At 32.6% G+C, this 25832-nt stretch overlaps 1 protein-coding gene across 1 annotated transcript in view; it reads left to right on the plus strand.

Annotated features, from left to right (window-relative positions):
• The window catches only part of COL11A1 (collagen type XI alpha 1 chain), a 561059-nt gene that overhangs the window by 464763 nt on the left and 70464 nt on the right, over window positions 1-25832 (plus strand). The window contains exons 36-46 of the mRNA XM_057310420.1: window positions 1036-1089; window positions 1170-1214; window positions 6328-6381; window positions 7933-8040; window positions 10789-10842; window positions 15546-15599; window positions 15725-15769; window positions 15916-15969; window positions 16110-16154; window positions 19682-19735; window positions 25140-25193. Coding sequence (XP_057166403.1) covers window positions 1036-1089; window positions 1170-1214; window positions 6328-6381; window positions 7933-8040; window positions 10789-10842; window positions 15546-15599; window positions 15725-15769; window positions 15916-15969; window positions 16110-16154; window positions 19682-19735; window positions 25140-25193 — 621 coding nt within the window. The remainder of the gene's footprint in view (window positions 1-1035; window positions 1090-1169; window positions 1215-6327; window positions 6382-7932; window positions 8041-10788; window positions 10843-15545; window positions 15600-15724; window positions 15770-15915; window positions 15970-16109; window positions 16155-19681; window positions 19736-25139; window positions 25194-25832) is intronic.

Here is a 25832-nt window from a genome sequence, read left to right on the forward strand (position 1 = left end):
TCTTCTACGATCACTTAGGGATAGGAATATTAGAAAGTAAGTACCAGAAAATAGTTTGTATCTACCTTTAAACATGTCCTTACTTTCTGAAGATTTTTGCTATAATTTAAATATAAATTATGTCCTGGTAGTTATTTTTGTTTAGAGTGTAATAAACAGATGTGTCTTAGATAGATAACTTTTAATTTTGTATCAGTAACTTTATAAATTAGACTGTATTATCTATTTTTTAAATAAATAGCCTCATGATCAGAGATAAATTCAGATTTTGCATATGTAGTATATGTGGAATAAATTACCATAAATGATAATAATGAAATTGGGTAAGAATTACTAAATATCAATAAACTGTTTATGTCACCCCAATTTTATCTTTACTTATTACTCTCTGTTAACTTATAAAAAAGAGATTTAACTGTAAGAGCAACGATTATCAAAATATCTAAATAAAATATTAAAATAAGAGCTTATTTATTGTTAATACTATTTTGGATTAGTAGTGGGTAGGATCATTTTGTTTAGATTTGCTACTTTTAGATTCTTATTAAAATAGCATTAAAAGACAGCATTACTATAGAAATTATATATTATATTTTAAAAATTGTTTCCTTTAGGTAAATTAATTAAATGAAATCGGCTGTGGAAAATATGCAATTTTGATCATGTTCTTTATGATGTGAATTCTACAAAAGTTATACCAGATTTCTATTACAAATATTTGTCTCTTAGACATTGAGGACACCAGATATTTTCAGGTCAGGAAATTAGTTATTAATCATGCAATTATTCACTTTTTTTTTTTTGCAAATTTTTTTTGCAAAAATATATGATACAATAAATTTGGAGTAGGTAGGGCTGGTCACATGGGTTGTTCATCGTATCAGACTTTAGAAATAAATGATAAACTCCCTAAGTAATCTTTACCAATAGTAGAACAATGTCACATTCTTGTAGATTATTTGGTAAAATTACTGTGTGTGAATGAGTAGTACTTTCAATGTATTATCTATTTAAATAGCAATGCATCTTTTTTAGGGTCCTCCTGGTCCACAGGGTCCTATTGGCTACCCTGGTCCCCGAGGAGTAAAGGTAAATGTTATTCTTTTTCACACCATGTAATTTCAATGCAAAATGTTACAATCATTTAATTCTTCTAATTTATCCCATAGGGAGCAGATGGTGTCAGAGGTCTCAAGGGCTCTAAAGGTGAAAAGGTAAAATATAATTTATTTAGGTGATTTTAATTGTCATATATCTATTAGACCAGAAATTTAAGTTTATTCAACAGATATTTCATTTCCCAATATATTAAATAATTACTTGATACCAGACAATGCAAACCTGATTTTGTACTGTGTATCCTGGAAACTTTGTTGGAAAAAGATTACACCTTGGAGTGAGGACTAAATTATAGAACAGAAGCAAAGATATGTCATAAACAGAATTAATCCTGTATCCCTTTTTTTTCTTGCACATGTTTACCTTTTATAAATTATAGAGTTGCCTTATGAATAAATTAGCTACAGGGTTTATACAATATCCAGTTGTATGCATAACAGAGGAATGTTTATTCCTTTCATTCTTTGCTAAAATCCCCAAAGTTCTTAAGCTGAAACGCAGTGCAAAAGTTAGAAGTACCCTAAATCAGTTGGAGGAAGAGGAAGTCTTTATACATTATACTGTATGCAAAGCAAAAGTATTAATGAGAAGGAAATAAAGATTAAAAGTAGGCAGGGGTGGATGAAAGAATGTGGGATTTTTTGTGGAGCATTTGTAGTTTGTCTTTGGACAAAGAAACTGAAATTGAGAATTTTTTTTTTTACATAAATGTTTAATGTCAGTCAGTGTAGATCCCACAAATCCTTCAGTGATTATGTTAAAATAAAATGGCATTACTCACAGTCAGTATTGTTAATTCTTACTATAATATTACATTTAAAAATTAAGGTTTAGAATAAAATGTTTATAGCTTTATTGAGAAATTATGGAATATAAATTTTGATTTTAAGGATAACTTTATTCCCATAGTCATAATGTTATTAAAACCACCAAAAAAACACAAACAAACAAAAAAAAACCCAACATCTTGTGTGGATTTGATATCAATAAGGAATGGATAACAAAAAGGGATGGACTTATATCCATTATAACTTATTTTTCTGAAAAATAAAAAGTAACATATTGACACATTGTCAAGTTATGCAATTATATTCAGTTCTATATGTAAAATGTCATGCATTTGAAATGAACTCAGCTACTTTGATGAAAATCCCAATTCATTCTTATCATCACAGATGAACTTCAGGATATAGTGTCTTACTGAGTTAGCAGCTGAGCACAATGATTGATCAGACAGGGTTGAACTTGTAATTATTTGCAGAAGGCCTGTTGAATGAATATATATATATATATATATATATATATATATATATGTATATATATATATATACATATATATATATATATATATCACATGTATTGTCTCTGGAATTTTTCTTGTTTTTTTTTTTTTAAGATTTTATTTATTTATTTGATAGAGAGACAGAGATAGCGAGAGAGATCAAGAGCTGGGTGGAGAGGGAGAAGCAGGCTCCCCAGCGAGCAGGGAGCCTGATGTGGGGCTTGATCCCAGGACCCTGAGATCATGACCTGAGCCAAAGGCAGATGCTTAATGGACTGAGCCACCCAGGCACCCCTGGAATTTTTCTTCTTAAGACATTTAAGTATCAATTCAAATTTGTCTCCAGAATAAGTGTCTTCCAAAGATTTTTAGGAAAGACAGTATTTAAAGGAAAGGTGTTTAATTGGGATGGGAAAGTTGTGAACTTGCTGGCAAAAGGGGTAGTGGCAAAATGACAGAGGTAAATACAGTTATAGATGATGAGATACATGTGAAGAGAAACACCCAGGAAAAAAATGTCTGCTCCTTAGATGTAGAAAAATAACTTTAGATTATTTGTTGTTTTGAATGTGTATGGTCTCAGAAGCAACAGGTAGGTGTAGAGAAAAATAATTAAAATTTTAAATTGAGAGTTAAAGTTCTGAGTTCCAATTATAGTTCTCATACTAACTAGACTGGTAAACTGAGTCAGATTGTCTCATTTCTCTGAGCCTTATTTTAAATCTGTAAAATGAGAACTTTGTCCTAAATAATCACTCAGGTATTTTTCAGGTATACCAATTATTTTATCATTTATTTTATTTACATCTGTTATTTTATCTAGTCTAGGTTTAGAGAAATTTTATATAGAAGTTTATGGAAACTTTTTTCTAATGATAAGAGTTCTCCCTTTTTTCTGAGTCTGTGAAGAATCATTAAATCTTTATGAATTTTAATATTGATTGTTTATTTTGTTTTTCTGAGTATGTATTATGATTGACTATCTCAAAAGAGATAAGGAAGTTCAAACTTTTTTTTCCCCACATAACAACATTAATTGTTAGCTAAAGATGAAATAGCAAGTAAGTACCTTAACTAGGATTAAAATTCTCCATTGTTCAGACAGATGTGTTCCTTCGACCTTAAGCAACATAATCAAATGAACCAAATGGCATAGATGAAATCCTCTTTTATGCATCTTCTAAAACTGTTTCCTTTTTTCTTTTTTGAAGATTAATTTAGACCTAATAGTTTTAGGACTGGAAAACTTAGTAACTTGATAGTGTCGCTTGTTTATAAAATTGCCACTTATTGTAAGGATATACCTAATATTTAAGTCACCTAATTTATTTCTTATTTGCTTCTCTACTTTATTTTCTAATTGTGAATGTATTGAAAACAAAAGTGTGACAGAAATAGCATATAGTCCACTATGTTTTCTCCTGAAACAAAAATTTCTGCCTGGAAAAATCCTAAAAACCGTTATTGATTTTTTGACTTAGAATGTAGTGTTCTTTAAACTAAATTTGGCAACTGTGTAATTACCTTTCTCTCTAGGGAGAAGGTAATGAAGACAATAGTCAATAGGAAGTTAAATGGTCATTTTCAGCTTTTAGGCCTCTATTATTGCCCGACTGCATTCAGTACAGAGAGAATCCTACATACATGGCTACTTTATAGCCAGAATGTTGAAAACCTTATGCTTTTGTCTTAAAGGAAACTTCTAGACCTGTTAGACTTTTTAGGTTTAGGCAAAATACTAGATTGAATCCCTTTTCTAGGGTTAGGTCTCATATATCCATGATTACCTGATATTTTCTGGACCTTAACATACCTTGCTAAACACACACTGAGGCATGATCACTTAATAAATGTCCATTTAGTAAATGTTTATTAAATATCATGGTTATTAAGGACCAAAAATGTACTAGGCACTGTAGGTGCAGAGGCTAATTAGGCATAAGTCTTGTTTTCTACCATTTAGTTAAAGAAAGAACTATGATCTACTAAGTGCAGAATGGCATGTTGTTACAATAATAAATGCTTAGAGGGAGCACACAGGACAGAGGGATTAATTTTGAGTAGGGGGTAGTGTGGAGATTTAGCTCATGATAAAATTTTATAGCAGAATTATGAACTGAGTCTGGAAAGAAGAGTAAAGGTAAACAGAGGTAGAAAGAGAAGACAAAGGATTTGCAGGTGTGTGTATGACAACGGAAACCAATGGAAGAATTACAAATGAGGGGAGCTTGGGGGGCTCAGTCAATTAAGCATCTGCTTTCGGCTCAGGTCATGATCCCAGGGTCCTGGGATAAGCCCCATGTGGGAGCTGCCTGCTCAGTGAGGAGTCTGCCTCTCCCTCTGCCCCCCTCTCTCACAAAAATAAATACAATCTAAAAAAAAATTACAAATGGAAATACAGGTAATTCAGTTTTTCTAGTACTCAATCTCAGGGTGTTGGGTGGGGTGGAGGGGAGATTTGAGACCAAGGGTAAGACTGCCAAAGTGGACAAACAAGGGCTAGATCATGGTCAGGAGGGGAGGGGAATTGGCAGCTTATATTCATTATTAGTGACTTGAAACCATTGAGTTGCTTTAAAGTAAAAATTGATGTGATTAATTTTGTTTTTTATAGAGACCATTTGGCAGTAGGATGTGTATATGTGCCAGTCTTGCTAGCTGTGTTCACATACTTGACCCAATGATATGTCCTTTCCTCAAACTCTGCAAGTCACATCCATTCTCTAACTCCTAATTAAGATACTAACTCCCCTGTCAAAACTTCTTCAACTGAGGCGCCTGGGTGGCACAGGGGTGAAGCGTCTGCCTTTGGCTCAGGGCGTGATCCCGGCGTTGTGGGATCGAGCCCCACATCAGGCTCCTCTGCTATGAGCCTGGTTCTTCCTCTCCCACTCCCCTTGCTTGTGTTCCCTCTCTCGCTGGCTCTCTCTATCTCTGTCAAATAAATAAATAAAATCTTAAAAAAAAAAAAAAACTTCTTCAACTGACTTCCTGCCTCACTCCCAACAACACCAGAACCACCACCACCACCCTCATCATCATCATTGTCTCTCTTCTCCGAACACCCATTCTACTCCATTTGTACCAAAATTAATGCAAATGTTCTGCTTTCAGTTTTTATTGTTAAAATAAAAATCTTGAAATACTCCATGCAGAGTAAGGCTCAGTTAATGCTATTGAAAAATTGAGTGGTTATTCCTTAGGAACTTAATTTTTTCATTTTATTTTCTTTAAATTAAGAGATAGCAAGTTTGCTCATGAAGCCTAGTTTTAAAAGTCTAAATTTCACTAAGAATGGTATAAAATATTTCCATAGTCAAAATCTCTGCTCTCTTTATTAAAGAAGGCCCAATTTTCAGTATTATTGGTCTGTTTGTGATAATGAGTGTTATCTATGTACATGTAAAGGATAATATTGGTTTGCTTATTCTTCATCTGAAAAGAGATTGTAATATAGAACACAAGTTGAACTAGAAGGCATTTTTAAAGCACATGTTACAAAATGCATGATATAATATTCTTTGGTATGAATTAGTAAATTAAGGGTAAAGACATTTTATTTTGTAGTCAAAATTTCTTGTATTCCAGAGTTAAAATGATAATTAATTAAATATTTACTTTTTCTTTGTTCAAATGGCATAAAATATATGTTGTTACAAAGAGAATGGTTATTTCCCCTATAAGATAAAGGAGATTTAATGGACACATTTGAGAAGAATTTCCCAGAGTAACTTAGAACCAATAATAATAGAAAATGAGAGGATATGGACAATAAAGGTTAGAATAGGGAGAAGGAAGTTTCACAACACAATGCACATTTCTCAGAACAATTTTCCCGAAATTATCAGTGTTCATATATTACGTAGCCATATTTTAGATTCATTCAAACAAATCATTCAACATGTTTTATTACTTCTATTTTTTAGGGTGAAGATGGTTTTCCAGGATTCAAAGGTGACATGGGTCTTAAAGGTGATAGAGTAAGTAAGAAGAAAATTCATACCAGAACATGAACACTTATGTGTGTCTGTATGTATGCATGTGTGTGTATTCTTATATTTAAATACAGCAAGCACAGGATAAATAAAAATGTGTGTACTATCTGAGACTTTGTTGACTTTGTTTTTTATATGAAGATTACACATGTTAATTTTTGTGGAGATAATCTATATAGTCTTTCAGATATTATATTACATTTCCGTGTGTTCTATAGCCTACATATGTGTATGTATAAAAAAATTGAGTAGTATTGTTTATAGATATTTTCTAAATTGATGATCAAATTGCTTAAAATAAGTAGTTTGATAGGTTTCTTCTAAATTTTGTAGTGAGCTCTGTTGCTTAGAAGCCATATATCTGCAATTTTCTTGAACTTCCATGATTAGTGATCTTGAATTTTTTTAGCATAAAAGTTTGCGTATACTTTTTTCTGGTAATGATTATCTAGAAAAAAACCAAAAATCTGAGTTACCCAAAGTAAACTAAGTGTTTTATTGGGAAGATTTATTTTATATCTAACACAATAATACCTAATATCAAAGAAGCATACTGCAGAATATTTTTGTTTCCCTAAAAAATACATAATGCCTGTTTCCAGAATTGGGACAAGAACTTAACACATTTCAAAGTCTAAAGTGGCGACATTTTTCTCGTGTTCCAGTGATTTCCAAAATTGCTATTGTCAGAGAGGAAAATTACTTTTTCCTACTAACCTGCTAGGTTCTTAGGCTGGGGCCCTGTAAAATTAGATTGACAAAAGACAGATTAACAAGACAAAAACAAACAGAATTTGTCTAGCATGTGCCTCACGTTTATACATGGGAGCACTCAATGGTAATTAACTCAAAGGAGTGGTTAGAATTTGGGCTCATATGGCATTTTAGCAAAAGAAGAATACAGTTTTAGAGATATGACAAGGAAAAGGATTTTGAGTTTCTAGGGCTGCAAATTGTGGGAAGGCAGCTATATGGAAAAGTAATGGTAGATGAAGTCTAGTTAATAAAGTTCTTTGGTGTCTGCTTCTGACTCCAGACTAACGAGAGTCTAGCAGTCTCTAGTGATTAACTGTTGTCCTTTCTTGTAGAGAGGGGAGGGATGGTGTCTTTGCAAATTTATATCCTGTTTTTAGCACCCTGTCTTGCTTCTGCTTCTTCTCACTTGCGTTCAACTCAAAATAACCTTCATCCCCGAGTGGCATATTTTGGGGTTGATTATTTTGCCACCCTCCACAATCTAACCTTAATTTTTACTCTTTTCTTTCTTTCTGCAACACAGATTTATTAAGATTCCTTTAGTATGAAACACGGTAACATCAGACTTCTGTAGGCTTTCAAATGTCAGACTATATGCAGTTGTTTATTTACTAATGGAAAGATTGATTAAATCAAAGATTTTCAAACCTCTTTGTCTTAAATAAAGCATGAGTAAACAAATGAGGAGTTGAAGAATACGACTTTTTGATATACTATAATCTCTGTTTTCAGTCTCCAATATATTTTAAATTACAAGAAGGTTGTTACTCTGTGTTTCAGGGAGAAGTTGGTCAAATAGGTCCAAGAGGAGAAGATGGCCCTGAGGGACCCAAAGGTCGAGCTGGTCCAACTGGAGACCCTGGTCCTTCTGGTCAAGCAGGAGAAAAGGTCAGTGAACAATTTTAAATTCCCGGGTGCTCTTGCAGATGATATTTCATCGACATTTAAAAATATTTTTAGTCACCCATGTCAGAAATCTAGATATTCTATTACATTTCAAGTATATCCATATACTGGTAGGAGTATAACCACGAGATGGGTCCATTTATCCTTTTTCATTCTCCCTTGTTGCCTACCCTCCGTTCTCCTTGGCCATGCAGAATCAACTGCTTTTCAAGCTCTTGCACATTAGAGGTTGAGAATTTGAGCGTGATTAACAAAGGATCAAAGAATCAATGAAAGATGGTCTACTTATTGTTTTGGAGGAAGTAGAATCATCTTTGCTCCTCAAGCCAAAATGTACACTTTCTATTTTTTCACATAAACATGCATTTTCACAGAGCAAGTGTTTTTAAAAAATGCTGTTGTCCAAGCCCAACTTCAAGAGATTTTAATTTTAGTCTGGGGTTAACCCAAGCATCGCTATGTTTTAAAACATCCCCAGATAATTCTAATTCTCATTGGTTGCAGAGCCTTTGTGCTATATGTAATATGTCAAAAACGTTGTCAACCATTACATTTACATTTACATGTAATATTACACAACATTGAAATTATGCCTTTGTAGAGTATTTAGTGATGTGGTGAACACATAAATAAATGTACTATGTACATATTTATGTACACATAAATGTAACTATGAAGTTAAATTAAGAAAGAATGAGAAATGTCTGTGATAAATGTTATCCTATTACATACACTAAAGGAAAATATAAATAATAATTATTTCTTGGTGGTATATTTCAGATGATTTCCTTCCTTTTAATATGTATATCTGCTTTCCAAATTTTCTCTATTAAGCACACTATTATTCTGTGAAATATGGAAATTCTGTGCTACTTAAGAAAATTTTAATTTCCCTTCTTGCCACCCTGTCTCAGAAGAAAAATGTATGAGGATTATACAGGCACTGTGACTAGATAAGTAAGAAAATATTTCCTCATGTCCTTAGGAGTCCCGTTGTAGTGGTTCTTCTATAGTTTCACCCTCCCAGCTGCCAACTGTGAACTGATGAAGGATGTCAGCGTGTGTAGGCAGGGAAGGAAAGAATGGGAGAAAACAAGGGCTTCCAAGGCTTTCCACTCAAGTACTCACTTGCCAATAGTTTGAGACTCTTCTGGACCTTCCTCTCATCCTTGCTCCACTTTATTTGTATAAATGATCCCACCATCTCTTCAGAGGCATCAGGACTTTACCCCACAATTCTTCATTTTTAATATTTCATTATTATTTTCCCTTTATTGAAGTTGCCTATCACCCTATTGAAAATGCAAACAAATTTTCTGTTTGGGTTTATTTTGAAATGACTTTGAAGTGAATAAGAGTTTATATTATAATACAGTAATTAACATAGAACCCAAAGGCTTTGTGATCATAATTAGAGATTTTCATTAAACTTGAAATCAGTGGCATAAAACAGATATGATAACTTAATGTATCCAAAGGGACATCATTATAAGCATGCTTCTTGGGACTTGTTTGCATATTTTCCATCTGAAGGCTGCTTACCTATGCAGCGTTGATCTTGAATCAGACAACTCTTTAGTTCAATCTCTAAGAACACGGTCATAAACTATATTCCTATTTTCTTGCCTTGATTCCTCTAGTAAAATATTTATTGTTTATAAAGTTACAGCTCAACTTTTACTGTTGTATATAGTAATTTGGATTTGTTTTTGTTTCTGTTCTTATTTTGTTTAAATGTACATGGGAAATAATGATACTATGTGCCTCCTAATGTTTAAGAGTTTGGTAAATAATATTTTATATGTGAAGTGTGCTTTCAAGAAATCTTAAGGAAAATAAGTCGCAGTAAAATTCCACAAACATATTTGATTCAATTCATTCAACTTAATTTAATTTTCTCTCTACCTGTATCTTTAAATTAATGCTTTGTTCAGGGGGCAATTTTCTCAGTATAGCATTTTAAGCCTCTTGGTAGTTGTTACACATCTGTGGACTTTGCTATAGTTTACCATTTGTTTTAGCACTTTTAGAATGAAAGGTAATCTCATTGCACTGGAACAAAATTGTGGCACATTTAAGTCCTCACCCACAGGAATTAACACTCCACAAAAGTCATCATGACTTAGCTGTAGTTTGCAACGTTTGATACATCGATTAACCCAGATTTATCCAGATGTTTGAATAAAAGAAGAAAAGTTGCTCAAAAATTAGGTCAGAATTTCTTGTATAGTTATTTAAACTACTCAATGAGAAATAGTTAAATAACTCATGATTGCTTGCTTTATATTTACAGTGAGAAATGAAATAATCTTATCAAAAAGATTCACTTTAGTTCAAGTAATAAAATCTAAATATAGTTTTAACTACATCAACTAACTTTAAATAGTTTCAATGTTGAAAAAGCTCTGGTGTTTTCTTTATTCATGCTTAAAAGTTCAGAAGGAGTCCTAGAATTCTCTTTAGCTCAGAGTTCTGTGTCCCCAAAGAAGGCACTGTCAGTTAGACAGAAGTTAAGTTAGCAAACATTATAGAATTAGAAATATGTCCAAAGCAATTTTTTCCCTATTCAAATGAGGAAATTTAATGTAAGTGACATGTATGGTGAAAACTTGCAAATCTTCCTTCCCAGTGTTCAAATATGTGGTTCTAATTTTTAGGAAAATGACTAAACTCATCATTGAATCTTCAACTTAGAATTTTTATTTGTTATTATTATTTTTTTAATTTTAGGGGAAACTTGGTGTTCCAGGATTACCAGGATATCCAGGAAGACAAGGTCCAAAGGTAAAACAATTGGCTTGATTTTTTCTACATTTTGTAGAAATTAATTACACAGAATTACCTTTCAGTTTGTGCCATAGAGATGATAAATCCTTAAATTATAATCTCACAAGAGAAAGACATGGGGTATGTGGGTGTTTGGTGTGCAGGGGGCTCAAAGAGCTTAGGTGATTATGGATTGGAGTATTTTAGCAGACAGGGTCATGAAAGGAAGGCATAGTCAGCTACTTCCTTGTAATTGGAGCCAGGACCATTCCAGGGTAGCATGCTAGTATATCTAGAAGTGATAAGGGGATAATAGGTGATGGAGAATAGCTTTTGATTTCATTTCTAGCGCCCTAAGGGTTGGAATTTCCACTTGCTGCTTTAAAAAAAAAAAAAGAATTACAATACATCTTTCATCATCTTTATTTTCCCTCATTTCCACAGTATTTGTTTCCTAAGGCTACTGTAACAAATCTCCAGACTTGGTGACTTAAAACAGTGATTTACTCTCTTACAGTTCTTGAGACCAGAAGCCTAAAATCAAGGTGTCAGCAGGGCCCCCAGTCCCTCCAAAAGCTCTAAAGGAGAGTCTATCCTTGCCTCTTCTAGCTTCTGGTAGCCCAGGGTTGTCCTTGGTTTGTGTCTGTGTGGCTCCAATCTCTGCTGCCTTCACATAGCCGTTTTTTTTTTTTCCTCCTATGTCTTCTCTTCTGTCTTGTAAAGACACTTGTCTTTGGATTTAGTGACCACCTGGATAATCCAGGATGATCTCATTTCAAGATCCTTCACTTAATTTACATCTATGAAGACCTCTTTTTCTAAATAAGGCAACATTCTCCTTCCAGAGATTTGAATATTGGATATATTGATTTGGGGCCACCATTCAATCCACTATAGAGCTCAAGTGCTACTTTTAACTATTTGAAATATACATAATTTAAGCATAAAAATGGATGGTTTAAAAAATATATTTACTTTGGTGTACAACTTTTCCTTGAGCTAATCATAAAACTTTGTCAAGGCTGCACTTCATGCACTGACTAGTTAATTAAAGTGGTTAACTAGATTAATATGTACATTTTGGTTATTACTATTAAGATGGGTATATGTCCACGATATTATCTATCTATCATCTATCTATCTATCTATCTATCTATCTATCTATCTATCTATCATCTATCTATCTATCTATCTATTATCTATCATATATCTATTTTTGATCTATCTCTCTCTGTTTGACCCATTCAGGCTTGACAGGTATAGTATATGAAGATAAATCGTATTTGTATAATAATCCTCAAACATATACTTATTAATAAGTTTCAGAGATAATCACTGGGAAACCATAATGTCCTTCCTTTTGACAAATGTGAAATGCATGCACTTGGGTTTGCTCATTGTCGTGTGATGACACTATATTAGGCTTGCCACCTGGCTTTGTTTTGTAATTTTTCATTGGGTTACTAGAAAATATGCATTTCCTTATATAGTAGGAGTTAAACATAATGCTTTGAGCCCTTCTAAAATGAGATTCATTTCATTTGTGATTTAAGAATAACATGAGCATCATTTAAAGGTTTCTAGCTACATTTAGAACATTGATTAGTAAGTTTTACCTTTTAAATATTGTCTCTAATATACTGCCCTGTCTCCTAGCTACCTTCCTTTCAAATGTCAAGCATTTTCAAAAGTATTATGAGTAAAAAAAGAAAACATTCACTGCATAACCCACAACCTTAAACTATCTTTAGATTGCTTGAAGAGTTCTTGATCTAATTACAAAGTTGAATTGCAGTTGTGGTGTTTTGATTTAAAAACAGAAAACTGTCATATTACTTGAATGAACACAATATTCTTTATTTGACATTCTTATTTTCTTCTGTTTTTTTTTCCTGAGACAATACTCTGTTCAATATTCTTTGAGTTATTTTTATTAACAAAAGGCACCAGAATGACTGGAGAGAAATGTTTCTTCCTAAAGGAATCAAACATTTTTCTTTACTGTTTAACCAAAATGTCTGAAACTCTGGTTTTTATTTTTTTATATTACTTTTCTTCATAACAACTTTTTTTATGATCAAAAATGATTTATGTTTCTTGGTTCTAAAACAAAAAATAATGGGCTCATCAAAGACCAAAGAAGCTTCACATTTTTTTTTCCTATGTGGAAGCTAATGAATTTTGAATAGATTTAAATCTATATTGTACTAAAAGTGAAATTTGGCTGCTAATCTATTTTTAAGCAATTTAAGGACTATAATTAGACAATATAATTTATTTAATATCTTTCTAGCAATATAAATCACAATGGGTATTTGAAAGTTGTGCCACTATAAGTATTATAAAATGATGGCTCCTTCAAAAAGTAAAATCTATTTTAATGTGGGATTCTTTATATTTAAAATAGCATTCAAATAATTTTGAAAGCTTCACAATTGGTGAGCCAATTTCACCATTAACTTTTGACTTTTGAGCATTTTGTTTGATGTTTGTTCTTTCCATTTACAAGCATTATAATGCCTTTTCATGGAAATTGTATACTTTGGTGGTAACCCCTTATGTGAGAATAGAGGAAGACTATGCCCATATATTATAAACTGTTTAGTTGGTGGGTTGGACATTTTTGTTACTTTCCCATAAGCTGCTTAGAGCAGAAACTATGTAAGAAAATAAACTTATTAAAAATAAAATTGATGCATAGAGCAATTTGTTTGAATGGAGTCTCTACAAATATGATTAGTTATCTATTCTACTCAAGACAGAAATGAATATTTGCTCTCAAATAAAATCTGATAGAGTAGATATTTCCATATTGGATTGTACTCGCTGGTCAAATTTCTGGAGTAGTCACATAGTCCTATGCTATACCAGATCTATCTGATTCTCTGTAGAGAAAGAGCAATGGCTTTGAAAGCCCTTTAAAAAAATGTAATTTGCAGATATTATTTCCCCATTATGTGAATATTACATGTCTATAGACATGAACTAGAATATATTGGGGAATGGGTCATCAGAAGAAGGTTAGCAGTGCATACTACGGGTTATTATTTTGATCATCAGCTCCCATAAGGCTTCAACATGTGATTTCCCTGACTTGTGGAGGAAATACAATTGGTATCTGTTGTATATGTCACCTGGAGAAATTGTTAAAAATGCAGATTCCTGGATCCTCCTGCCAGAGAGATAGATTCTAAAAACATGGAATCACTCTAGACTCTTTTGATACAGAGGGGGCCGCATATCACTTGGAGAAATATTATTTTAGGGGTAATTCAATCCAAAGGAATGGATAAAAAAGCAGGGAAAGGATTCAAGTCAAAGAAGGCTTTATTATATCTCCCTAACATATGGGGAAGTGTGTAAAATCTGAATGTCTACTACTCTGTGCTAGATACTTTACACATTATTGCATTTAATTTGTATAGTGGTCTGAATAGGAAAAGTGAGTATTCGGAAGCCCTCCCACACTTTCCATAGTCTCATAGTTAGCAAGTTGAGGAGATAGGATCTGAACCTTAATCTGTTTATTTCATGATACAATGATGAGGCAAAACAATCACAGTTATGTTAAAAGGAATCTCTGAGCAGATGAAAATCTGGACATATGCACGAGGTGAAATGGGAGAATTATATTCTATCTGTAAGATATGGCTGTTTGTGGATGAAATGACATGATGCTTTTACTGTGCTTATTACATCTCTAAATAACCAGTATTTATTGTTATCTATTATTATCATTTTTATACCTTGCCTTCCTTTATCCTAACCTCCCACAAATTCAAAGTGCCTATAAGATGTGGGTGAGCGCCCTCATTTTGCAGGAGAAAAGACTATGCTCAAAGAGGATAAGTAATGTACCCAACTTACTTAGGTGAATGTATGATAAACCTAAGTCTTGATTTGTCTTCGGAATTCCAAAAACGGTATTTTAATGCTGGACTTTCTGACTTAGACTCTCAGCTAGATCCAACCACATTCAAGCATCAAACAGAAAAGGTGGAAGAAGATTTTTAGTCTTTATGATTTTATTTAGTTCTAAAGGTATAAAAATAAACTAAAAAGTGATAAGTACACAAATGCAATAATGTTAATTCAGGAAAACTGTTTTATAAAATTCCTATTTTAATAATTATCCATGCTCATGAAAAATAGGATTTTTCTTCCAAGTTGAAGGAAGTACGTAGAATTGTAAGTCAAAATTATTGTATATAGGGGCGCCTGGGTGGCACAGCGGTTAAGCGTCTGCCTTCGGCTCAGGGCGTGATCCCGGCGTTATGGGATCGAGCCCCACATCAAGCTCCTCTGCTGTGAGCCTGCTTCTTCCTCTCCCACTCCCCCTGCTTGTGTTCCCTTTCTCGCTGGCTCTCTCTATCTCTGTCAAATAAATAAATAAAATCTTTAAAAAAAATTAAAATTATTGTATATAAAATGTCCTTTAATTGCTATTTTCTAATATGAGAAATGATAATATTTGATTAATTATTTTAAAGTTAAAAACTAAAATATGTTTTATCAATTCATGCTTTCAATGCTTCAGGATTTCAGATATCACTGTAAGTTCATTTTCAAATACATGCATAGAGGTTGTATGGTATCTTAAAATTCTATTTCTGATTTAACTATTACCAGCTTGTGAGACTCAGTGTGTTCCAACAGGCTTACAGCTTGTGGCTAAAAATGTTAGTTACCATGCTCATTGCTTATGATTTTTATTTTTGTAGGGTTCTACTGGATTTCCTGGATTTCCAGGCGCCAATGGAGAGAAAGGTGCACGGGTATGGTATATTGCCCTGGACTATCGAATATCAGTGTTCTTGCATGAGTACCTTTCTCTCAGCACTCGACTCACAGTGGACTGTGATTCGCTGCATACTGAAACTGTTTGAACTGTCTTTGGCAGGGTGTCGCTGGCAAACCAGGCCCTCGGGGTCAGCGTGGTCCAACGGTGGGTACCTTCATTTAAAATCATGATTTTCATTTTTCTGTCTGGATTTAATTTTCCAAGATAATGTCTTCAAAAATAAAAACTGATCCTGTGCTTTTGGCTGTGCTTGGCACCGGATCAGTTTTATTTTTTGCTCTTCTCTGCAGGGTCCTCGAGGTTCAAGAGGTGCGAGGGGCCCCACTGGGAAACCTGGCCCAAAGGTATTATGAGTACCCCTCCCATTTGGGTTTGCTCTCAGTTCCTCTTCAGAGGACGAAAGCCAGGAGAAGGAATCAAAACTGATTTGTCTTTTCTTTTCTTTCTTTCTTTTTTTCTCTTTTGTTTTTGTTGCTGTTGTCAGGGCACCTCAGGCGGTGATGGCCCTCCCGGTCCTCCTGGTGAAAGAGTAAGCATGATATAGTAGCATAATGTAAATTAATATTAATATTTTGCAAGTGTTTACATTTCTGGGAAAAGGTACATATGCACAAACATGTGTCTGCAAAAACATGTATACAGTAATTTGCAAAATCTAGACAGAGTTTAAAAAATACCTGTATTTTTCATTGACTTCTTTTTAAGGAAAGCAGAATTAGTTATGTACTACTAATTTTGTTATCGAAATGAGAGTAATATTGTGCATAATTGCTCTATGATGTCACTCTTAAACTCAAGCCAAAACAATTTTTTTTTTAAATGTCCACGTAACACCTGTGCCTTCTTCATTCCCCTTGCTTTCCCTATGGATATTCATTTTGTCCATGGCACTGGAAGCGGCATTATGCTGGTAAAATGCAAGCTCCCAGTAGCCATTAAGTCACAATCGATACACATTCAAATCAAGATAAAACATCTATTCCAGTAAATAGAAAAACTATTTAGCAAATTGATTTTCAATTGATATAAAATAAAGCTAAATATACATGAGTAAGCATGCCCTTTATTTGTTTTCTTTTGGCAAAATACAGAGTGTTTTGTAGCCAGAGTTTTTGAAAGCTATCTTCTTGAAAGAATTTTAAATATAAATTCTGTATTACTGTTAAATTAGTCTCACTTCTTAATATTCTATAGCAATGGTCAGTATTATGCAGTCGTAGTAATATGTTTTTTGTATATCATTGCTTAAAATTTATAATAGATGTTTCACCAAAAGAAAAACAGAAACACCTTGTGATGTTTATACAAAAAAACCTGAGAATAAGTAGTTTTTGGGGGGCAGGGAGACAAAGTTTCTATTTGTGACAGAAGTGTCAGTAGATAAGACACAAGAATAAACATTTAATTATGGTTGTTTCAAGGTTTTGGGTCATATTTAATTAAATTAAACTTCTACTAAATGTTTCTCACTGTTGATGAACTAGTCCCAAATTGGGCCTATTCTGTACATTTTGAGTTCATAAATAATATATACATTTGAAAAATTTTATGGTCAAAGTCATCTTAAGAAGATGTAGTTTACTTAACATGGCTAAATCATTAAATGGAGTAAAACTATTTCACAAATTATAGCAGAACCAGGAGTTTTGTCTTTAAAGCACAAACTTTTTTGTGCTCATATTTTGTGTATGGATTCCAAAATATCACGATCAACCATATGTACTTACAATTTTGGAGCATAACACTGTGGCCCAACAACATGATTACCTGTAATTGTAAAAATCCTTTGAGAGTAAGAAAGTATTTTTTGAGGATCAAAATAAATGTTATCACAAAAAAACTTTGAAGTAAGCTGGTAACTATTTTCAAATAACATTCATACATTTTAAATATACAGAACACATTTCCTGTGTTCTGCGTAGTTGATGAAACCTTTTATCCCTAATATATCCTCATTTTCTGCAAAGGATTTTACCTCTCATAAACTTTTCAGTTATGTCTTAGGCATAGTTGAAGAATGACAGAAATATTATCATTAAAATATTTTCTTCAAAATATATGACTTGGGAAGTTTAGGGGGAGAGTTTTGTAGTACCATTGGACTAGAAATGGAAATACCTATTTCTGCCCATGACTTCTTTAACAATATATTTGTTTATAAGTATACACAGTATTATATGTACATATTATATACATGCCTTAGGATATTTTATATATATATATATAGGATTATATATATATATACTCATTAGGATATGCTGCAACTTAATATAATTCCTCATACTCGTGATTTGCAGATCATGGATGTCTGTTATTAAAGACTTCGTTCATAGCTTTTAGTTGGGTCTAAGATCATCAGATTTAGCAAAAGCAAAACAAAACAAAATAAAAACAAACAAAAAGACTAAGACACCCAATTAAATTAGAACTTTTATAAAAACGACAGAATAGTTTGTGGTGTAAGCATGTCCCTCACAATATTTGGGACATATTAGATTATTAATTATTTATCTAAAATTCAAATTTCACTGAACTAGGTATTTTATCTCGGAACCCTGATTGGTTCCAACAGGTTCCAACATTATCTTTACACTGAGTATGTATTTTCCATTTCACTGAAAAGTATTTTGATTAATACAGACAGAACATGTCAACACTTTTTGTGGAATTTTATAAAGACCCACTTTTTCTTTATATTCTTTAGAGAAGTGACTTTTGAAAATTTTTTCCTTACATAAATTTAAGTTCAAAATCAAATTTATTTGAAAAGGAGCCAAAATTTAAAAAGCAAAGAAATGACCTTTTAAGAAATTAGAAAAATTGAGCTTGCTATATAACCTTAAAAAATACTATTTTTAAGGTTTGTATTTAAAATAAAACTTTGTTTATAATATTCTTAAGTTATTATGATAGATACTGAAGAATGATAGCTTCATGCCTTAATAAGAGTACCAAAATTTGGAACTCCCAAAAGTTGCCCAGTGTTTTGGGTAATCGCACTGTGATATCTATTTATTTAATGACATATCTAACTTTGAAGGTTTTTTTGATTTTAAGTTGGGATGCTGGTAATAGCAATAATTTGTGATAATTTCTGAACTAACATTGGTTTAAAAATGATAATGACATTTCCCTTGGAAAGGCTAAACTGTAAATTAAAAAGAGTAAATTCTATTAAAATCTAATTTAGTAAACTTTATTTTTTATTTAAATATAAATAAATCTATTCTAGTTGAGTTACTTAAGAAATCTTTTTATATTACCTTCCATTTTATATATATTTCTGTTAGAAATGTAATTGTTATATTCTGGGAACATAAAGGATTATCTTTACCAATTATTTTGCTGTTTCTATAATAAGGTCTACTTTCTGCATTTTAAAGATATGTAAATATGAGTGTTGAATAATATAGTTAATTAAGCATCAAGAACAGTATTATAAATTTTATTTGAATTAAATGTTAACGAGAATGATTATACAATAAAATGTTATCATCTTGTCTACAAAAGAAGTTTATATATGAATAAAATGAAATATTGACATCTTCAAAAATTAATTTTAAATATAGAAATTTGTTAAAGTCTTTCTGGATTAGCCACTTGTTTTTTTGTTTTGTTTTTTTTCTTTTAGTTTTGTTTGACTGGAGCCAGAACATTTGTAGAGTCAATTTAAAAAATAACTTTTTGGGGGAAGGCTATGGAATTGAAATACTTCTTTTTAGGGATGTTTCCAACCAATGTTAAAAGTCCAGCATCTGTGAAACTTCTTGATACATCTATGTTCTGTTCACTTTTAATATGAATTCTAAATATTTACAATTTTCTTGATTTAAGACCACTGATGTGATGTGTGGTTTTGGGTGCTGAATAATGTGAAAAATCATGCACTTAGCTTGTGGATTAGCATAGATTATCCTGTTGCATTGCCTCAGTTTGTCATTATGGTGAAGAAGCTGTATGCTATGTTTTGGTTCATCTGTAGAAATAAACAGTAAAGTATAAAGATGTATTTTTCAAGGCATAGTCTTAAATTTCTCCACCGCTTTTTCTTTTCAGGGCCCTCAAGGACCTCAGGGTCCAGTTGGATTCCCTGGACCAAAAGGCCCTCCTGTAAGTGCCATAGGTTTTCTTAATCTTTCTCCTTGGACAATGTTTCCAAATTTTTGAGCTTCATAGTTTATATTTTAAATAATTTTTAGGTACAAATATTGATGAAAATTCTAATAAAAACAAAATTGCAATTGATAATGTCAAAGAATGTACATTTTTCAATTTGTTCCATTTATTCAGTTTCAGTTTATTGAATGTTTCTGATGTAATTCAAATATATCTTAGTAAATATCCTTTCAAAGTATATCAAAGACAGAAACAACATTGCATGGGTGGTATTCTCTCAAATATTCCTCTCCTGCAATGAATATTACTGATGGCATTAAAAACTGTTACTGATTCTTAAATATTTGTTTTATCAGTATTTCTCTTTTGTCTCCCATCACCCAGTGTATCCTTCAAAATATCACTTCCTAACGATTCTGTAGTATTCTGATGTTACTTACATCTCATTATAGTTTATTTGTATTTATTATTTTTGTCTCTATCATGCATTCTTTTAAACAATGTAATGCTAACCTTTACTTCCTGAATTATACCCTTTTATAAAATTGGCTCAGATATTCAAATATCTTCACAAAGTTAATGAAATCCTTTATTCTCATACTTAAATATTCCTGGGGACATAGGACATGCTCAGTGCTCAGCTGTTTTCTGCTTCTTTTCTTAGCAACTACTCAGAACCAGAATTAACTTACCCACTATTTTAGTCCATTTTGGTTCCTATAACAAAAAAAACCCAACCAAACAAAACAACACACCCAGAGACCAGACAGCTTATAAACAATAGAAATTCATTTCTCACAGTTCTGGAGGCTGGAAGTCCTAGATCAAGGTGCTGGCCTGGGCGGGTGAGGGCCCTCTTCCGGGTAACCGACTTTTTATTGTATCCTCACGTGGCAAAGGGGTTGGGGAGCTCCAGAGCCTTCCATGTCACTGATCTCATTCATGAGGGTTCCACCTTCATAACTTAAGCACCTCCCAAAGGCCCAACTGACTAATACCATCACCTCTGAAGGTTAGGATTTCAACATATGAATTTCAACATACGATTTAGGATTTCAGCATGAATTTCAACACAGAGTTTTGGGCCATAGCACCCGTGTGTCTAAGGAAGTTGTTCTCAGAGTGTGGTCCTTGGGTCAGAGCATTGTAGCACCACTGGGGATTTGTGAGACATGCCACCTCGCTCAACTAGAGGGGCCCAGTCTGGGTTTAGCAAATTCTCCGGGGAGTTCTGATGCACGCTCAAGTTTGTGAGCCAGTCTTCTGGTCTACACTAGATAATGCTATGCAAACTCTAATGTGCATACAAATTGTGTCGGTACCTTGTTAAAAATGTAGATTTGACTTAGTAGGTCTGGGGTGAGTCTTGAGTCTTGACATTACTTGAAAAGTCCAGGTGATGCCAATGCTGCTGCTCCATGGGCCATACTGTAAGTGACAAACTAAAAAATATTTTGGCTGAAAATAAAACCAGCATAGTTTGGATATGATCTACTCAGCAGGAAGCTAAGTATTGTTAAAATTTTCAGTCAATAATTTGAGAATCAAATGTTTTTTCACTGTAATAATACAGATAACTAAATCATTACTAGTAGTTTTACTCACATTCTGGATATTTTCATTTGGAGGCTCACTGATATACATTTTTCAACTGAATATTCTCAACTGATTTTGAACTGAATCTTTTTGACAAAACCACAGCATTCACCTTGTGTGAGGAAGGTATATGGGACTTTTTATATATGCCAGTATTTCAAAAATTGTATATACCAGTTCCCTATTTTCAAATAATTGTAGTTAACCAAATATAGCCCAATAACAATCTTGCATAAAGAAACGATTCAGAAAATTCTGAACTAAGACGTTAAAATTTTAAATAAATGTTGCATCTGATTTCATTATACTTTTAAACATGTTGAAAATAATTTGTAACTAAATGAATATGGGTACCCAATTTTTTATTGAATTGAATAACCCTCAATTTCACTGATAACTTTCAAATGTGCCTTTTAGCTCACATCTTTAAAAAATGAATTATTTATCAAGAAATACTGACTTATAGTAAATATTAAATGTTGAAGCAATCCCTCACTTTTGGCAATAATTTTTAGACATTTTGTTTAAAATATTGTTTCAACACTAACAGTTTTGCTTTATTACTGCAAACATATCAAAAAGGACTGTTATCTATATTACAGTATTTTGTCTAATGCAAATAGCTAATATTAAATATAAAATAGTATCGATACTACCTGCATATAATGTTGTTTACCCACTATCTCAGTTTCCTTCCAAATGTAATATTGTCTTACAAAGTTTCACATGTAGAGAAGTGAAAATAGTTACAAAAATGATTATATACATAGGACGTTTCTCATAAGTATTTTGAAACCATGTACATAGATCATTGTTTAGCAACATAAAATCCAGTGATATGTATAACTTCCACATTATCATACCATTTATATTTGTACATATTGTACATATTGCTAAGAATTGTTTCCTTCATGGAATGTAATTTTATTGTCAAAGAAAGCCATTTGACCCATTTTTTCCTCAGACTTTTTCAGTCCATTCTCTCATGTATCTTTCAACAAGTTTTGAGCCGTTAATCATGCATGCATTTTGTCTCTAAGAAGTATTAGAAGTATAATAAATGCCTACACTTGAGAAACATGCAGTCTAGTTGGAGAGACATGACACTGTTAAGGAACATTGCTTTCACTGCTAAACAAAATGATTTTTATACTCTGTTTCTGTGACAAGTGAAACATTAGAGCATGAAATAAAAGTACCTATTATTTCTCTGGTATGCAGTTTTATAACATTTAGGACAGAGTGCCTTCATCTCTTTCATACAGAAAGAAGAAATTCAGGTGGAGGGCTAGAGCCAAGCTCCCTTTTCTACAAATTAATTGGCTCATCTTCATTGTAATCAGAAAATGTGTATGCGTGTGTGTGTGTGTATATTTTTATATATAAATTCACACAGATACACATACATAAATGGATTATGTGCTTGGAATGTTCATGTTTAGAGTCTGTTAATCTCATGCCAATGTCAGGATATTGTTACCCTATTTAAGAAGAATTTTAACTTGAAGTGATTAAGATTTATAACACAACTATTATGACATACATTCTATTTATAGAAGAGGAAAAATAAAAATTCAATTCCAAAGGGAAGTGAAAAAATATCCTTAACATTTATTTATAAGTGTCTTTTCACAGATTGCGTTGCACACTCTCATTTCGATAAATTTGTTGCCACTGCCCTTCAACAACATCAAGGGGAAATCTCTTTTGACCAATAAAATCATTATTTTAAAATTAATGCCATGAAATTATTTGGTAATTATTCTGCTTTATCTTATTGGATAGTAGTGTGGGGCCATTACAATTATTTAGAATTAATCACTTAATATTTGAAATATATACTTAAATCAAGAAAAATGATGATGGTATGAATTCTTTATGTAGTCTATTAACACTGTTCCTCACAATATGTAGTAAAGTCATTAAAAATCATGTATTCATGCCAAGGTGACATCATTGTGATCTAGGACCACCATTTTAAAGGGTTATAATATTTTGCAATAAAAGTGTAATCTATGCTTCCCAAATCAGCAAATATAATGAGATATTGAAACTTATATTTACAGATTTGCCAGAAAACATGGAAATGGTTTACGCTGATGGCAAAACACATCATATGAGGGGCATTTTAGTAGAGAGGGGAAAAAAAAGCCTCATTCATATTTACTATCCTTTAGCTGCCACTCTCTGTGTTTTCAATTAAAACTTTTACTTCTGCCCCCGATTGACTGCACATTTATTCCCATATGTATCAAAATAATAATAAGCTACAGAATTTGTTTTTATTTACTGTTTTGAATTACTGAACTTACATGGAGCCACTATGAATTAACTACTTATATCTGTGTTTCATCTTTAAACTGAGGGCAGAGCTAACTCTTATATTACTGTACACCTAGTGCCTAATACATAAATATGTAATAGATGGTTTTGAAAGAAGAAATGGTTCAATGTTGGCCAAAAATGTTTTGGGGCCTTGGTTAAAAACATTCCAGTTTTGGTCTTTTCAGAGGATGTTACTAGTACCACTGAGGTGATCCTGGGAAACATGAGCAAATCACTGAGCAAGCAATAATCTTGTGAAAAGTCATAAGAACAGTCATTACTTACAGCTGCTAATTCACATGGCAGCCAGGGACGAGATGAGATCAGGGAGCAGGGCTGGGACTAGACACTGTCAGGAGGTCTTTCTCCTGAACTGTTGGAGCCAGCGTCAAAGAAGTCTTACTCCAGTGAAACAAAGCTGTCAGTGAAAATAATCTTATTTTGAAACAAAGCCTTTTTTCTAACTCAGTATAAAAATAATTGATATTTTAAAATAGATTTTTGTAAATAATGCATTTTTAAGCTAAATAAATTTCATTAAATGATTAACATAGAGTGAAAGGTGTATCTGTTATCATTAAAAATGTTATTAAAATGATCATTTCTCTTCATTTATCCAGAGGTGAGAATATTTCTGCCTATACCTATTAAACCTGTTTTGAAATCTGACCCCAACACTTAATGGTTTCTGAGTAGGGCAAATAATCTATAATGCAGACTAAAGAAGCAATCTATTTCTACTAAGGATCTAAAACACAGGAACCACACAGAGTTGTTTACTTTAAGTGCTTAGTTAATTGCTTCATTTATTTCTTCAGTCATGACACAGACAGCATCCTTTAGAGAAAGTGATAACATAGTAGATTTTCTGTCCAGTGCTTAACAAACATTCTGTGTCCTATAGGATATTTAAGAAAACTCACTGGGAAAATTTGGCCCTGATGACTTCCAAAATTGAGCATTGCACCTTACCTTGTTCCCTTTACTTGAAGCAATTGAGAGACAAAGTGCCCTTGTTTATGTTTGTATTTCTTCTCATTCTTACCAGTTAGAAGCTCAGACCACCACTAGAGGACACTATCTTTCTGCTATCCAAATCTTGAGGCGCGGGAAATTGAGTTAGGGACAGATCACCAAAAAGAGGGGAAAAAAGCTCATTTGTCAAGTACTGAAGAACTAAGCCTTTTTGTAAAATTAAAAATACAGATCTGTGTGAATATGTTTTTAAAAAATAGATGCTAACAAAATCATTTAAATGTAAAATGTTCGTAATGGAGTTCTACAATTTTCTCTTGGTCACAGGTACGGATAGAATAATCCTAAAGATTATATACTACCATATATAAAATCAACAGAAAATAAAATTACGACACCTAATGAAAATACGATGAGAAAATTGTCTAACAGATTACATTTAAAGTATAAACAATTTCAAGAAAGATTTACGACATGTGGTATTTAATATTTGTGATTTCAGGGGCCACCTGGGAAGGATGGTCTGCCAGGACACCCTGGACAACGTGGAGAGACTGTAAGTGACCCCGCTCTTTTGACTGAAATTTTCATCTCTAGTACTTCATCGTTTCACAGAAAGCTACTTTATTATTAACAGCTACTTTCCTAGGTTATGGACAATGGAGAAATTAATTTCATTGAAATCTTTATTTAAAAATATACATAAAATACATAAATAGACCCAAATTTGTATCCCACCACAAATGAATATACTTGAGGATATGGGGTATTACTTGATTTGACTGTCCTTATTGTCAATAACAGAACTTTGGGGATGAGTTGATGGAGAAGACCCCATTATCTTTTGGATACTTCTACAAGGTTGTCCACCTTAAGCCTTTCACAAAAGTATTTGTTTAAAGATATATTCCATCCAACCCTATCACACGTTCACTCTCTAAAGGAAACACATTACACCAAGCCATGCGTTTAATAAGTTCTTCTATCCAGAACAAAGGGATGAAATATTTTCTGATGTTGGAACCAGAAGTCTATAACTGGGTAGAAACTATGTCAAATGTCTCTTCTAGCCTTAGTAGGAAAATGTAAATGAATAAAATGTAACTGAATTTTATTTTAAAATTATGAGGACTATAACATGAAATAAATTGTCTGAACGACTTATGTGAATACAATGATTTGGGCAGGGGGGAAA

This window comes from Ursus arctos, unplaced genomic scaffold (genome assembly GCF_023065955.2).
Source record: "Ursus arctos isolate Adak ecotype North America unplaced genomic scaffold, UrsArc2.0 scaffold_12, whole genome shotgun sequence".
Lineage (NCBI taxonomy): Eukaryota > Metazoa > Chordata > Mammalia > Carnivora > Ursidae > Ursus > Ursus arctos.